The 18,038-nt window shown below is 34.4% G+C and overlaps 1 protein-coding gene across 4 annotated transcripts; it reads right to left on the bottom strand.

Moving 5' to 3' along the window:
- Positions 1-146: 146 nt before the first annotated feature.
- Positions 147-11,404, bottom strand: LOC110816424 (protein HESO1-like). Of its 4 annotated transcripts, none has more exons than XM_088222309.1 (10): positions 11,281-11,404; positions 9,660-9,723; positions 9,273-9,461; positions 8,136-8,312; positions 4,366-4,550; positions 3,438-3,533; positions 2,668-2,713; positions 1,591-1,697; positions 1,357-1,458; positions 147-1,199 (listed from the first exon to the last, which is right to left on the bottom strand). In XM_088222309.1, exons 1-10 carry the CDS (start codon positions 11,398-11,400, stop codon positions 1,056-1,058), a joined length of 1,230 nt encoding a protein of 409 aa, XP_088078435.1. In that variant the 5' UTR covers positions 11,401-11,404; the 3' UTR covers positions 147-1,055. The 4 variants fall into 4 exon arrangements, with proteins under 4 accessions (XP_088078435.1, XP_088078433.1, XP_088078434.1 ...); XM_088222307.1 differs by having other exon boundaries at positions 147-1,219; positions 11,281-11,403; XM_088222308.1 differs by having other exon boundaries at positions 147-1,219; positions 9,660-9,689; positions 11,281-11,372.
- Positions 11,405-18,038: the final 6,634 nt, after the last annotated feature.

Here is an 18,038-nt window from a genome sequence, read left to right as displayed (position 1 = left end):
ATTAGCATTATATTCTTACTAACAAATATTTTATATAGATAAAGTAAATATATATATATATAACCTATTATATAATTGATTCATAGCATGTGACAAATCTCCAATTTCATAAAAACCCACACAGGAAATGGCTTCAAATCGAAAAATCAACATAAAAAAAGCATTGATTTTACCTCTTCTTCCATATCACATGGTATCTTAAATAGTTACATTACTTCAATTAATAGAACCGACTGACAAGATACACTAACAATACAACAATGATCGGGTTCAGCCAAATTTCATTCAATTTATATACATCCTCACCCAGCTACCAACAATTTTGATATTAAGAATCTTACTCGCAATCAAATGATGGCATTCGGGTGCAAGGCATATGCACCTTTCTTTTTGGGATATTTGTCTCTAGTTTCTACCAAGAACTGGGAATCTGAAGCTAAAGTAAACTCTATAAACATAGGACAGTAACCTATGTGACTATGTCCTAGGGTATAAATTCTTGATGGTTTAGAGTTTGTTTACCATAAAAAGGTCCATGAGAAGACATGGGTCTAAAAAATCCCGGGTGATTTTGTAAAATTGGAGAGAATTGGGGTAGAGGTTCATGGGACTCTCCAAAGCCTGTGGGATATGGAAAAGGAACAGGAGGAAGTTTTTGAGGATCATAGAACCTGGCATTATCAAAGCTGGAAGCAACACGAGTTTGAGAAGGGAATTGTCGGGCATGGGCAGGTGGCATTAGACCTGAATTTCCAGCATGATTCTGCCATTTGTCACTCCGGAAATTCAAGTATCCACTTTCTCTCCTGTTGTCATCCAGCAGTGTTCTGCATTGTTCCAAATGCAAGGTTCCTCTCTCTTTTGCAAACAAACTGCCGTTCCACCCTGGTTCATTGTGTTCCCCTTCCGAACTTTGTGCAAGTCGGGTTTCTTCAAAAATTCCTGTTAATCGCATCTTTTTTCTTTGATGATGCTCTGGATCAATGGGATGCTTAACTGTATCTTTGTGCAGATTTTGGCAAACCATGTCTTGTACAGTAGCCATTGTACTGACATCAGAGCCAAATATGAGTTCTTTGCACTGAGATTCCTGTATTTGGCCTTCCAAGAAGGAACCTATATGACCAATTGAATGGTGGATGCAGCTGTAAATTTTCTTGGCTCCTGCCCTGCTTACCGCCCTGGCAAAATTTACAGATCTGTACACAAAATCCTCAATCTGAGCGGCCACAGCAAAAAATCGAAGAAAAACAAAAAAAAAAATATACATGAGAATGTATACATACAATAGTGACCCTTTTTTCGAGAAAAAACAATCCTAACTATTTCACCAGAATGAAAGGAAAAAAAAATTACACTTATAGAGCCAATTCCAGAATCCCATGTTTTGGATATCCATAATCCATCAAACAAGCTAACACAGAGCCCTTGATGCCAAAGTTTTTCAACTGATGCCAGCTGCAACATAACCATAAATAATATAATTCACAAAATAAAATGCAATATGTCCTATTTTTCAAAGGAAATAGTTCTTTGATTTGCCATTCTATTGTATCTAAACGATTATTTAGTAGAAGATAGAGACATTACCTTGATTAGTAAAGTGACGAAAAGCTCGGCCAAGGATTCTTCATTCTTTTTGCCATAGTTTATGTACTTTTGGACAACCCTCCCAACATCTACAGGATCAGCTCCATCTGAAACTCTAAAGAGCAGTCTCGATGTCAAAGTATCAACTGAATGAAGAGTAATGACAACAGAAGAGATAAACGACACACAAGCCAAATATAAAGGGTAATAAGTAAACAAACACACATCTAAGTCATAGTTGAGGAAGCCATCTTAAATCAAACAGATTAATTAGTAGATTATTTCTCACACATATACCCTTATTGATAATAATATAATAATATTAATTCAATATAATAATTTCCATCCATTCATATATTAATAGAATATATACTTGATATAATTCATATATACAAAAAATAATAATATAAAGAAAAAAAAGCATGTTGATTATCTCAAAATTCAGGGACAACAATAAATTTAAGTATATATAAAAATTGAAAGTTATTATATGATTTGATATTTGAAATTTTTTTAATTCATCAGAAAGAAATTCAATTCTTTAAAATTAAATATAACAAATTCAAATCAATGATTACAAGATTTCTGCAATAGTTTCTCTGCAACTTTATGAAATGAAAATAATATAAAATAAATACAATCTGTATTATTTTGATAATTTAAGTAACTGTATGACATTTTATCAATTTATCATGAAATAATATATAAATCTTATCAAAATATAGATGTAACATATTCATGTTCTTATTTTATATGTCAAGAGTAGTAGAACAATTTAATTCACACTAATTAATAGGAACTGAGTTCCCATCTTAAAATAATATAAAATGAGAGTAAACTGAGAGCAGGAGAAAGATCCAACATACAATCATGTTCTAATTCTATGTCAAGACTAATATTAAGAATGGAGGTAAAAATGAAGCAGGACAAGAATAAGAATTAAATTATATGCAACCTATAAGTTCTTCCATTAGAGAAGAAATATTCTCAAACAAAATTTGGTGTCATAGTTCAATGAGGAATTCAAGTTGAAGTAAGTATTACAAGAACTTCTTGTAAAAAGTGTGGAGATATCACCTTTAAGTAGAACAGAAAAAGGAGGTAATATGGGAGGATTTCGAGTCTGCATAAGAAAAAAAAAAGAGCAAAGAACAAAGAAATCGGTAGGACAAAGCAGAAAGTATTAATAGTTACACTAGAAAAAGAATATTCTACAAACTTTAGATAGAAACGTTAAAAAATATTAAGAGAAACTTATACCTTGGTCCTTGATGTTTGGAAATAATGATAATTCTGTTCATTATGTTTTAAAAAAAAATCAATCTAGTCCTCCTATAACTTAATACCTTTTTTCATTACTAGTTTACACAATATATTTCTGGACACGCTTTCAATTATTATTACATCCTCGTTGTTGTTTCTTTACTATATCAACTAAGTGGGAAGAAAAGAATACAAGTAACTAAAGATATGAATTATAATAGCTCACAACTATTGGGATTTCTAAAGAAAAAAAGGTTTCAGGAAATGTGCCCATCATGGTGGTTCAAGGAGTGATAGGAGCATCTCTAGAGGAAAGACCACAAAGTTAGGGAAATCTCGAGGTAAGAAATGTACTCATCATTTAAACAAAAAAATTGAGAACATCCCTTTACTATCAATATGCACCATTCTCTTGCAAGCCAGTAAACATCTATCTTGAACTTAACCTCTTAAGTAGGTTATTTGACCTCAATCTAATTGTTACCTCTATAAAAGGGTTGTTATCCAATAACTAGATGACCAATCGGAACAATTCATTCATGTCAAACATGTAGTAGTTGGAGAAATATAAAAAGAATAAATACCTGCAAATGGAAAGCAACCAATGATATAATAGATAGAGAATTCAAAGTTCGGTCTTTGGAGCTGTTAATATCATGTGCTTTTGCCCAATGTTTCATCTATAAGAGGTAAAAAATAATCAACTGAGTCCCATTTCTTTAGATAAAAAGACGTGACACTGAAAAGTCACAAGGAGGGTGTCCAAATCCAAAATATTTACAGAAGACAAGAAATCAAAACATCTACAAGGTTCCCCAAAGCCACATCGTCAAGAAAAGGCTGCCTTGTAAACAAAATAATCTAGGGTGTGGAATCAATTGAAACGATTCCAGCCCATAAATAAAAAGAACTATGGAGCAGTAGCTTTGAAATTTGTAAGAGCATATAAATGCTTATTAACTTTTTCAACCCAACAAATTTTGCAGCATCAGCATCATCAATTGTAAATATGTGACTAAAGTCAGTATCTTCAAAGCCGAAACTATATCTTATATTTGATAGCATTCTCTATATTTCAGAGTAAACCAAAAGTTACAATAAAGCCAATGGCCTCATTTAATCGTTTACTTTATTTATAGAAAAAGAAAAATTATTAGAGAAGAACAGAAAAAGTTAAGAAAAAAATGAGGACAACATGTCGTCTAAAAATGGAAAAGAAGATCCCTAAATCAAGGATGCCAACCAATTTCTCTGCAAAATTGGCAAAGAATATCCTTTGAAATGCCCATATGCGTTAGCCCAAAGAGATGCCCAGAAGAATAATCTATTCCAGAGAAAAGAAAAAGTAGAAAAAACATCCCTACAAATTCTGATATTTGTCTCCAACCATAACACCTGCAACCTACTTAAAAGAACCCCCTGTCTTTCCTTCTTTCATTTACTGTTTTGCTTGCTAGAGCTGATACTGTCTAAAAGCAAATTATAATTAAGAAAGGATATCTCCTTACTCACCAATACACTAAGCTTCTTAAACCTTTCATCAATTGCAGAAATCTGATGGATAATCTCAGACTTTTCAATTCCATCCCTGTTATCAACTGATAAATCACATTCAATCCCAGTTCCTAGATCAACAAATTTCACAATTGGCACCCTCGCAGTTAAGATTGATTCAACTCTGGTAACATGTCCAGCGCCTAAAAAACAGAAGCACATATATGAGAATGAAACCAGCAGAAAGGCAAAGCATGGCATGACTATTTACAGTTTATAAACTTTCTCACATTTTACTTTATCAAGGAGTCTTTCTGTTGCCAAATTCAGATTCATGAGAATAACAGCGAACATTTAGAATAGCTTTTAAATTGGGATAGGCAAAATATTTATACATCTGATAAACCAAATTTTCAAAAAAAGAGAAATAAAATCTTAATAATCCACTCGTGGCAGAATTTTCCAGGCAACACTATTGTAGTTACTTGATAATCCCAAGATTCCTCATTCCAAAGGTCTGTTTATAGCCAGAAGGGACATTCTCTCCATAATAAACTGAGCATGGATGCCTACCTCTCTAACATAGTGCTCAATGCATTCAATGATATATCGAACTACAGACTTTAAAAGGGAAGATTAGGTGCTAAATATAACTGAACCTTTTTCTTTCCATGGGAGTTTACATTCCCTAGTATATCTCAACTTCTTTAAAAAAAATGATAAATATATCTAACTAATACCATAATAAAGATAAGTATATTACAGGGCACTCGAAGTTTCTCAGGACCATCTACAGTACTCTGGATATTGTGAGACGGTAGAGAATTTTGTAATTTTTCTTTTTTGAAAATAAGAAAGTTTTGTAATTTTATTTTGCTGTTGTCTTTTGAACTTTTTATCTTTTTATTGAATAGACTTTTAACTCCAGTTCTTAAAAAAGCACAAAAACAGTGAAGTTTTAGTTTAATAAATCCATTCTACGAAAGGCAGTCTCAGACATAACATCCTAGACCATTCCATGTTAGGGTGATGTCAAGCAATGAGAAAATGCCTTTACTAACAAATGAAAAGAATGTTTGAGGGGAAAAAAAAAGGAAAAGGAGATAGCTTGAAAATCAAATAACTAAATACTTCCAACAGTACATAATTTGTTCAACTACTACAAATCACTATGGCTTTTCTCGACAAGGAGGTTAAAGGGGCAGTGTGGGCTCTCGATACTAACAAGGGTCCAGGCCCAAATGGTATTCCCATCGCATTCAATGCCTAAAAAGGATAGATGTAGTAGAATTTCTTAGTTTCACCCTCTCCATTCAGTTACTAGCATTTACAAGATTTTTACTGAAGTCCTATCCTTGAGATTTTGTGGGATGTTAAATGAGACAACGTCATCTAATCAAAGTGCTTCTATGGGGAGACGGGTAAATTCTTAGTGCTTTTTCATTGCCAATGGTTGTGGAGGACTAAAGGAAACCCAAGAGGAATTCTGACTTGGTTTTTAAGTTGCATTTCGAGAAGGCATGCGACAGAGTTCATTGGGTTTTTTTGGTTAAGGTGATGGCTAGAAAAGGTCTCAGCTCCAGGTCGAGGAAGTGGATAAATGGCTATCTTTATTTGGTGTCTTTTATAGTGATCATTAATGGCAAGCCTTAGTCTTGGTTTAGAGTGCTTATGAGAGTGAGACAGAGTGGTCCATTCTCAAAGTTCTTAGAAGTAACTAAGGGGTCCAAGAAAGGTGTCATTAAAGGTCTATGTGTAGCAGAAAAGAAGATTGAAGTTTCACATCTTCAGCACATTGATGACCCCATTCTCTTCCGTTTGGATGATGTGAAATTTGTAATATCATTCTCACTCATGCTGAAATCTTAGAGCAAGTCTTCAATCTTCGCATCAATGTTAAAAAGAAACAGCATAAAAAGGTATTAACATGGAGGTTATTATTGTTAGTGGTCTTGTGGAAGCTATTGGTTATATCGCGGCCCATCACTTAGTAAGATTTTCCATTGGGAGGGAACCCTAGACCAAATAACTTATGGATGAGGTTGTTAGTAGGGTCTCTAGGCGCCTAGATTGTTGGAAGGATAGTTTATTTTCATTGGGTGGTAATGTTACTATTGTATAGGCATGTCTCTCTAGTATCGTCATGTATTTCACATCCTTATTTAGAATTCTTAAAGAGGGTGGCTAAGAGAACTGAGACGATCATGAAGAACTTTTTGTGGTCAAGTAAGAGCGAGATTTTGAAAGATCATTAAGTGAGATGAGTTTTTGTTGTCTTCCTGAAAAGAGTGTGGTTTGTCATTAGGAATTTGGTTTCAGAAATATTTTTACTGGCTAAATGGCTTTGATCTTTTACGAAGAACCTTCTTCTCCTTAATGCAGGGCAATTAAAAGTATCCATGATATGCATAAGAATGGTTGGGACTCGAAAGCTAGGAATTCCACGACCCATAAAAGTTGGGGGATGATTCTTGAATTTTTATCTTGGAAGATATTTGAATAGGAGATTGCCCTTTGGCATTGTGTTATCTTCATCTCTATAACCTTTCCTAATACAATAATGCCCTGGTTAACAATTTCATCATTAAAGTTCCTCAGAGACATCATCTCCATGACATGCAGTCTTTCCACAATTTAAATGACCGAGAATCTACTGATATGTAATATTTGATTCATTTCCTTGGGTCTTGGTTCCTTCCATCTTAATCTGGCAATAGAGTGTGGACACTTGATCCTTCAAGTTCCTATAAATGTAATTCCTTTTTCACCCACCTTATCCACAACCAAAATTATCAGCTTAATTTCCCTAATAGACTCTTCTAGAAGATTATATTCCTTATCCAGCAAAGGATTTTGCTTGAATGGCTGTCATAAATAAATTTAATTCTAATGATTTTGTTACAAGTTTCCAGGCCTAACTGTTTTCTCTCTCCTTATGTATATTTGATGTGCTTTGAGAAGAACAAATCTCGTTATCACCTTTTCCTTCACTATGAGGTGGCTTGCAAGCTTTGGACAAAGCTTTTTGACACTTTTGGCTTTAAATGTGTTTGCTCCTCTGCTATTTATTGTTACTTGATTTCTTATGCCAAAGGAGATGAAGTTAGGAAGAAGATGAGGATTCATTTTTAATTGAAAAGGAAACAGAAGGAGATGAGGATTTTATGAGAGGCATTGCTTTGCCACATTGCAGGTCTTATGGTTGGAGCATAATGCTTAGACTTTTAAGGACCCTGTATGCCTCCTCGATTCCTATGGGATAATCCGACTTTTTTGACTTTTCTATGGGCCAAGGCATATTAGTTTTTTGCATACATTTCGCTATCCACTCCACAAAGGAATTGGCAGGCAATGATGTACTGATTTCTTGTTTTGTTTTCTTCTTCATTTTTTTATGGAGGCTTTAATTGAGGATAACTTATCCTCCTCTTTGTATCACTTCTTTCTCTCTCTTTTTTTAAAAGAAAAAGTGTGTATCACTCCTTTCTCTTATTACTATATAATTTATTTTCCCCTACAAAAGTTGATAACTATTAGATTAAAAATAAATAAATAAATAACTGAAATAACTCTGACAGTACATATATTTGTGCTATCAATTCTTAATTATGAAATAATGCATTATTAATTACAATGAAAATGCGTGAATTAAGCATTGGAAGATGATATTTTCTTCTGCATGAAGGTGAGCATGCCAAGACTTGGAACCAAGTTCTAACCATGTATCACATAGAAGATAACAAGTTTGCAAAAAATAAACAACAGTATTGTAAATATTTATATATTACTTCGAAGAGAATGGAGCTTTTTTGCAAACTTCCGAAGGGTTTGAATCTTCTTCTCATGAGGAGCACACACTCCATTGTTTCCGAAGTTAACAGATAAGTCTAGATCGCTTTGTGGACTAAACATATCCATTAAAAAAGAGCCATACTCCTCCACAACTGGAGAATCATCAGAATTTCCTGAACAGTAAGCAACTAATCAAACCAAAATATTCAATTGAGAAAACACAATATAAAAGGAAATAGAACAGAAAGACTAAAAACTAAATTATCATATATTAAAGGCTATTTTAAACATATTTGGAACATAAGAATAGAGCCATATTATTAAGCTACCATATTTACTGAGCTGCCATATATTGGCTATAAAAATTGCAAAGTACCTTTTATATCAAAAAGATTGTGAGGTACCTTTACCCGATTATTAGCTCTTACTTACTGACTACCATAATTATTGGCTATAAATATAGCAAAGTGAGACACTTAATCAATAAGCATAGCAGATACTCGCACTTGCATTTTAGCAACATAAATTCGGGCTATCATAATGCTGCAGGTTTGATTTTCGACTCATGGCAAACCTCCAGATGTTGGGTAATATCTTTATTGAGCAGAAACATTAATTCTGATCCATTTTCTTGATTATAAATAGTCCGGCTGTCTTATTAACCTTGTTAAAATGCTTTTAAATTGTTTTCTCATGCAAATTTCAGTTTGTTGGTTCCTTCCTTAAAAGCCAAAGCTAGGAAAAAAGAAAGAACATAATAGATATTAATGTATTTCCTCTCCATAAACCCTAGAACATTTCTACTGAAACCCTAAAACTCCTAGTTTCTCCAAAACCTAGTGCCACCAGAAAACCAGTTCGACAAAAAAAATGTCCTAAAACAAGATTATGGTATCAGAAGTACAAAATAAAAAACTTATTATGAATCTTTGATGCATGAGAGAAGCAATACAGGAAAAACTAACTGTGAATGGTTTCCAGTCTCAAGAAACAAATATATCAATTTTAGTCATCACTGGGAAAGGAAGATACATTTTTCTCTTCTTTATATCTTCTTTAAGTTGTGTTCATTTTCCTACTGATGTATGCAAATTGGAGACCATAACATTGATGAGGTAAAAATAAAATGTTACCATATATTTCTTTTGCCATTGTATTGAGTATTCGAACCAAATCTCTCCTATTGATGTAATCAACTGGTTTTGGATAATGAACATGGTAAACATCATTAAGGATGAGATCAAGGTCAGGTAGATGAGTGAAACTAGTTTGATTCTTCTGAAAGGCTTGTGATTCAAATTTCTTTGCCTTCTTTCGCAGCACTGGAATCAAGGAAGAATATCTCATTACTGAGGAAACTTCAAATGCTTTTTAAATAACTACCACGTATATAAAACGAGAAGGAACGAAAGAGCACCAAATAACAAAGATCCAGAAGCAGTAAAAAGAAAACGTAAAACAGAAAAGTTCAGATTTAAGAAGATATAAATCCAAAGAAACCAGATGACAACATGACATACCTTTATCAGTCAATGTCATGGCTTCGGAATCTGCAATACTAAACAGCAGCTCAAATGCATAAAACTTCAGTCCCAACATAACAAAGCATAATCAAGTCAGAAATAGGACCCAGCTATCAAAAATAATATAAATGGATATACATTAATATTGATATACATCTAGATATGTACATAGAAACTCATCAGTTCAACCTTCTCTCCTTTCAATGTATTACGAGAAAAACACAACTCAGAGGCTCTCACCCCTATTTCCAGAAACAAAAATTAGAACCAAAAAGCTGCAAGCACTGTTACATAAGAAAAAGTATTTGGTTCATTAAACACAAGTATATGTGCGTTTTGTGTGTGCGTGTCTGGTAATGAAAGCAGAAGTTTTTTTTTTTAAATAAAAGTATGAAGTTGTATTGATGAAAACAGAAGTTTGAAATGCTTCGACTTTGATCAACGCATGGATAAAGCTATTGATCAAACTTCTTACTCCAGTAAGTTGTTTTCTTGAATATGTATTACTCACAAACCAAAGCCTAATGACTACAAACCAAATCGGACTAAAATTTATTTTTTCACCGAAAGAAATCAAGAGACCATTATATATTTCTGGTAAAAAATTTGAGTCAGACAGAAATGGGAAAATTTTATTTGCTTATGATAAGTTACTCAATATTCATTGACAATGAAAAAACAACAGCACTATACTACATTGCCTGCCAAAGCACAGCCACAACAGAGGTGAACTAAATATGGAAGTTTCACTTGTAATTCTTCTGCATACTGTACTTGATTCACACAAGATACATGCACATACTGAAACCAGCACCTTCTTGACTTTTTGTAAAGAACACAATTTGCAGCTCACCATGGTTGGACAAACAAAGTGTAAATAATGTTCTCTTCTATAAGAGTCCATCTGGACATTATCAGACCTTCAATATTTATCTGCAGTTCTAGAGACGTAACAAGCTAATAGAAAATCCAATAATGCCACAAATCACATCAACTAAATGCATATGGACGAAACATCTAAATAGCATTCCAAAGACTATATGCACAAAATGAATTTTTTTTTTAAAAAAAAGAAAGAAAGATAGAAATAGCTACGTCTTTTCTTGTTCCATATAGTTTTAAAATCCAGTAAATTTCGCTCCTCAAAAGAGACCAACAAACTCTTCAGTAATCCCAGAATACCACTCCTTTCCTCCCAACCAATATGAGCACTTCTAAACAATTTGTCATGTTGTGGTAATCCTGAATAACTTAACCCTCAAAATATCACTTCCAAATAGAACAAAATAACGAGTACAACTTCCATATCTACAATAACAAGACACAAAATCACAGGAACATACAACAGAACCAATATGCAATCATAAATTCACGGATTATACTGCTTAATGAGATAAAAAGAAGATGGATAATCAGAAGCTAGGTACCAGCACCAGAGAAAGTAACCAAATCAAGCATAATAGCAAATGATAATCAAATCAACATAACCTTCGGATTCAAGCCAAACAGCTCCTATACTAATTCCCGCGCCAAATTGAAAACAAAATCCGTAAAAACATATAAACAAGTCCTTTCAGAGAGTATTTGTTTCTATCTCGTAGAGATGGAAGCTTCTGACCTCCTCGTCGTCTTCGACGTCAAGCGAGAGGCACAAATTCCCGCTCGATGATAACAGGGTTGCTGAGCCAAGTAAAACCAAGCAAGTCCAAGAAGATCCAAACTGGACGATGAATTCCATTATGGATCGAGTTTAGCATTTTCGGGTCGGGCTGAGCGCGTGAGAATTTATTAGGGCCCAGTAACTTGAAACTCTTCGGGGTTCGTTGTATTATAAATTATATTTATTTTTTGAAGTTTTATATTTTTAAAAAATAAAGAAAAAGTAAAGTAATATTTTTAAAAGAAATAATAAAAAGCTTAATTTGTTGGCTAAAGTATATAAAGCTCAAGTCTCTGCTCTTACCAAAAATATAATAATATTTTTTTTCAATTTTTATTTTTTTTACCTATAAATTAAGACTTGAACTTATATCTTAATAGATATTTATTTTTTAAATATGTATATATAAATCTGCAATAATGTTCCACAAGTACAAGCTTCGAAAAGTTTTATTAGTATGTTTTCAAATAAATTTTCTCAAATATATAAACTCAATGAAGATATTTTTATTATATTATTAAATTATCTTTTCTACTTATGGATGACTCTGACAACTCGAAACTTAAAAAAAAATAAATTATAAATTGAATGTGAAAGCGAAATAACAAGTTAGAGTTTATATTTCTTATACAATAATTTAAAGTACCCAATAGGGATACAGGAATGACCCCTTTAAAAGAACAAACGAAAAATTAAAGAAATAAATAGAAGTAAACAACTGGATATTCTATTCGCAACCCTCTTATGAATCGGGATCTGAATGTTGGTTCTCTTGATTTGAAATTGTTAATGAAACAGCGAGCTACATTAGTCCAGTAAGAATGTCAAACTACTCACCCATACAGAAATAAATGTTGGTAGAAATCATTAAAACAACTAATAGAGCTCTAATTTTAAGTAAATTCATTTATCATAACTAAAATTGTTTACCGCATACTTACCGTAGTAAGATTTTTAAAACTAACTCGTAGAGGCAATAACACAACCAATATTATAATCTCATATTCAATTTGTCAGAACAACAATTTTCTCTTTTATCTGCCTACTAATATCCATGAGATTCCATAGAGATGTCCATAGTACGCGTGAATCATTATACAACATTGTCAACTACCCAATCGTCCCCATACCCCATTCGGTATGAGCACCAAAAGTATCATCCCTCAATACCTCGTCCGGTATGAGGGTGAAACGGGTCGTTTCCATACCCTGTTCGACATAAGCGCCAAAAATACAAATCTTTGATACCCCATTAAGTATAAGGATGAAACGAGTCGTCCTCATACCCGATCCGGTATGAGTGCCAAAAATTTCAATTCTCGATACCTCGTCCGGTATAAGGCAACATTCACGATAGGATTCTCTATATACATAGTTCGTCCACCTTCTCCCAGGATATCTAGTAAGGTTACCATTCATCCATTTAATGAATCAAACAATTTTTCATTTGCATTTAATTTTTCAGTTTCCCAATTTAACTGTAAATCACGTAAAACAATCAATATGTGCATCAAAAAAACATAATCTAATCATCATACCAGTTCTAGTGTATCATCATGCATTCGAAACTATAAAATCAATCAACCAGTTAAAACATGACAAATAGTAATAAATGACCGGATCCGCCTCCATTAGTAACATTTAACTATCGATATTTATAAATTACGCAAATACCGTATTATTTATAATTAAACTTTAATTCTATAACAGGGAATAAGGTGAGGGATTCTTACTCGAATCAGTGTAAAAAATGTTAAACTTTCAGCTGTACCTACTGACGGTTCCTGAGTTCCCTAAATTTTCATTCGGAGATTAAAACACGCTTCAAGTACCTAGAAATACCCTAAAAAATCTAAAATCAGTGTTAGAAATCCTTTTCGGTCAATTTCAAAATTCTATCAAGGCGTCGTCGTCCCTGCGAGAAAACATGTTAGGGAGCCTTGGTTGACCGAAAAAAAGTCGAAAAACAAAAGCTTACCAGCGACAGAGTTTTTCGGTGCGACGACTCCGCCAGCTCACCTTCGCAATTGGACGATTTTTTTCAGTCAATCTGCGTAAAACAAAATAGAGAATACAACGGTAGAAAAATTTTGTGAAACGGGAATCGGGGAGGGCCTCATTGGAGGAAATTTTTTTTTTTTCCGTTGCCGCACCGCCAGGCTTTACCTGCAGTTTTCAGCTCATTCATCGGTTCTTTTGCTCCGATTTGGCCATGGGCGTGTTCAAAATTGAATTTCGAGTGACAAATTTCTTTTTACCTCTTTTGAAGGTCGAAGGTGGCTCCGGCACAGCGGCGAGCGCGATCGGCTCCCTTCCCGGCGATTGGTTCTTCTTCTCCGACGGAGGGCAGGGAGGGCTGACGGCTAGGGTTAGGGTTTAGTGTGAAGTGATGTACTTATATATGTCTCCCTTTAATTTGGTTCGTCCATCCCGTTTGATCTCAACCATCCGATCGCGTTGAATGATAAAATAAATTTGGACTATTCATCGCGATTTGATTTGGACCGTACGATTGCGTTTAAAGAGAAAAACGAATCTTGACCATTTATCGCATTTAATCGCGACTATCTGATCACGATTGAGGAAGGAATGGATCCTGATCGTCCACGCACGCGGGAACAAACCCGGAGCGTCCACGCCTGCGGAAACAAATCCAGACCGTCCGACCGCGAGCACGCAGATTGCCAGCATGGTTTCTCCCGTAGCACTGCGTCAACGTGCCTTGCCACGCGACGTGCTCCGGTTCGTCGGAACTACTGACTAAACCGTCCTATGTGACATATTTTTTTAAAATTACGTTTTGACCTATATTTTCTTATTTTTCTTTTAAAAATACATCCGTAACACAAATTTTCACCATTTTTTTTCTAAAATTGTTTTTAATTTCATCATCCACCTATTTTTTTAAAGTTTTACATTAAATAAAAATTTAAAAATTATACTTTATACATTAATTTTAAATTATTAAAGTTAATTTCGGGTATTACAATGACAATGGATTAGATTTGAGATAAGTTTTATAGAACTTACACACGATATGAATATAAAAATAGAAAAATCAAACATGTATTAGATTATTATCGATATATTCTTATTATTGTTATTGCAAATAATCATTCTAATTGTCTTTCCACTATTTTTTTTTTTAAAAAAACCCTTTTTTATTTCTTAATAGTAAAAATCAAACCATCAAAACTTGTTTGAATACACAATATTATTTTTGAACTCTTGTAAATATTATCACTAACTTATTTTGGCTTTGTCAGTTATAATATTTATATATCACATATTTATTTATTACTAATCTACAATATTATAAACAAATTGTTATTCAAATTACTCATAAATATATTTTGTACTTGTGTACTAAATATATTAATTTGTTACTTTGTAATAATCAGGTCTGAAATTTGGCTTGAAATTAATTTTAAAATTTAAAAAAATGTATAAAAATATAGTTTTGAAATTAATAAATTTTTATCTAATGTAAAATTAGGGAAAAAATAGGTTGAGAATAAAATTGAAAATAATTTTAGAAAAAACGAGTAAAAATTTGTGTTCGGATGGTGTTTTTGAAAGAAAAATCAGAAATTGAAAGTCAAAACGCAATTAAAAAAAAATTGTGTCACATAGGACTGCCCATTCAGCAGCCCCGACGAACTAGAGCACACTGAGTGGCAAGGCACACTGACTCGATACCACGTGGGAGACCACGCTAGCAATTTGTGTGCCCGCAATCGGACAGCCCGGAAGCGTTCCTGCGTGTGTGAACGGTCTGGATCCTTTTTCTCCTCAGGCGCGATCGAACAGTCGCGATTAAACGCGATAAATGGTCCAGATTTTTCTCTCTTTAAACACGATCGGATAGTTGAGATCAAATTGTGATGAACAGTTCAGATTCATTTCTTTTTTAAATGTGATCGGACGGTCGAGATTAAATGCGATGAACGATTTAGATTTAAGTGAGATAAGTATAAATATCTCGCATCACACCGAACCCAAAGCCTAGCCGCCAGCCTCTCCCTAGAGAAAAAGAACCAGTCGTTGGAGATGGGAGCCGACCGCCGCCCTTCGTCGCGTCGAAGCCGCCTCCGACTGCCGAGCACCACCATGGCTAAATCAGAGCAAAAGGAATGGTGGAAGAGGCAGAAACCGCGGGCAAAACCCGAAACTACCTCCAATAAGCCCCTTTTTGTTTTTCGTTTCGTGCAATTTTTTCACCATTGTATTCACTGTTCTGTTTTCTATAGGTTGAATGAAGAAAAATGTCAAGCTGTGAAGGTGAGCCGACGGAGCCACCACACCGAAAAATCTCACCACCAATGGGTTTTTATTTTTTTACTTTTTCGGCCAATCGAGACCCTCTAGCATGTTTTCTCGCATGGATTAGTATAAAATCGATCAAAACTAGCCAGGTCGAGGCAAACCACAGCTATGTCAGAATTTCAAAATTGGTTATAAAATGTTTTTAACACTGATTTTAAATTTTTTTTGGGTATTTTTAAGTACGTGAAACGTGTTTTAATCTCCGCATAAAAATTCAGGAAACCAGAGGGATCGCCAATCAGCGCAGTAGAAAATTTAGTATTTCGAACATCGATTCAGGTAAGAATCCATCACCTTATTCTCTATTATGGAATTAAAGTTTAATAATTGATAATATGATATTTTGTATAATTTAGAAAACTTTAAGAATAATTACAAGTTACCAATGGAGCCGGAAACCAATTAGTTATTTATTTGTTATCATGTTTAACTGATTGTTGATTTTACAGCTTTAAATACATAATGATAACTGGAATGATTAAATGATTCAATTGTAATTCTTTGATATATATATTGCTTGTCTTGAGTGATTTACAGTTGATTTGTAAAATTGATAATTAATACGCAAATGAAAAATTGTTTGATCATCTGAATTAATGAATGGTAGCATTACTGGATATCATGAGAGATGGTGGACAGATCGGGTATATAGAGAACCCTACTGTAACGGCCCCGGAAATTTAAGTGAAAATGTATGTATTAAAAATCTTAAATGCGGAAGCGAAATAAAAATTCTGATTAACATCTCTTACACAATAACCAAAAATATATTTAACATATGAAAGAATAAGCTAATTAAAAGAAATACTCAAAATAAAAACTATAAATAGAACTATAAAGTCTTTAGGTGTCTAACTCGCCGTCTTCCTGCGGAACGGGCTCGGGAACCATGTCTTCTTGATCTGAAATGGTTAAGTAAGGAATGAGCTACACTAGCCCAGTAAAGACATCACACTATCTCACTGTCACAGAAGTAAAGGTGGGTAGAAAACAAAAATGACCAATGGAGTATAATTTATAACAAACTCATTTATTAATAATATAATACTTTACTGTCCACATACCTCGATGAGATTTGTGAAAATAACATGTGAAAACAATAGCATTATAACCATCATAAAATCATATACACTTTGTAACATAGCACATGTCATACTTTTGCACGTCAATAATTAGACAACAAATTTTCTCTTTTACCAGCCTAGTACTATCCATGGAGATCCATAGGGGTCCCCGCTACACGTGAACCATTAACATTAATAACCTGATTCCAGGGCCATCCCCATATCTCGTCCGGTATGGGCACCAAAACCATAAACCATAAACCTCAATATCTCATCCGGTATGAGGGTGAAACAGGTCGTCCCCATACCCCGTCCGGTATAGGCGCCAAAATACATAAAGTCTCCATACCCCATCCGATATGAGAGACCACGTTCCCGGTAGGGTTCCCTATGGACCCGATCCGTCCACCATCTCCCAGGATATCTAGTCAGACTATCCACATTATCCATTTATCAATCCACATAACTTTTTTCCCATTTTTCTTGGTCTCAATCATCCAATCATACACAAACACGTAAACCACTAATGAACACCAAACAAAACAACACAACATCGGGTTCACCATAATTTAAACCATAATAAAAGAAACCATGATTCATACATACGAAACCATAAAATAAACACATTATATACCATACTGCATTTAAAACTAAGAAATAGATCAAACAACAACTGACCGAAAATACATCAGATTCGGGCTCCATTAGTAACCTTAATTAATTATACACATGTATTAATTCATGAAATGTCATTTTATTATTTATTGCGCTTTAATACCGTGATAGGAGACAGGGTGAGAAATCCTTAATTGTTTCGGGGTATGAAATCGGATCTAGAGTGTGCCTACAGGCTGCCCCTAAATTCCCTGAATTTTCTCTAGGAAACTGAAACGCACTACTGGTACCTGTGCATGTCCCAAAAAATCCTAAATCAGACCCAAGGCCCCTTTTCGGCCAATATCGGAATTCCGGCACGGCGGCTCTGTCGTGCTCCGATAACGGCACCGCCATCTGCGGCGGCAATCTGCCTCGAGTTGGCTATTTTCGACCGAAGTCGGCCAAACTTACATTGGTTCCTACGATAAAACAACCATAGGGCCCTCGGTGGGCTAAAAAATTACGAAAAACTGAGACTTCCCGGCGGCAGAGCTCTCGGGTGTGGCTTCTCCAGCGCGAGTCACGGTTTGATGTTTTGCTCCGGTCAACCTGTAGAAAAAAGGACGGTGATCACAGTGGTGTAAAAATTGCATCAAACGGGAATCGGAAACGGCCTCATCGGAGGTAAAAACCGAAGGAAGCCGTGACGGCACCGCTGGACTTCGACGG

The sequence above is a fragment of the Carica papaya genome, chromosome 6, assembly GCF_054855325.1.
Source record: "Carica papaya isolate Zhongbai chromosome 6, ASM5485532v1, whole genome shotgun sequence".
Classification (NCBI taxonomy): Eukaryota; Viridiplantae; Streptophyta; class Magnoliopsida; order Brassicales; family Caricaceae; genus Carica; species Carica papaya.
The sequence above is the reverse complement of the archived record's forward strand: the minus strand, read 5'-3'. Positions and strand labels throughout refer to the sequence as shown.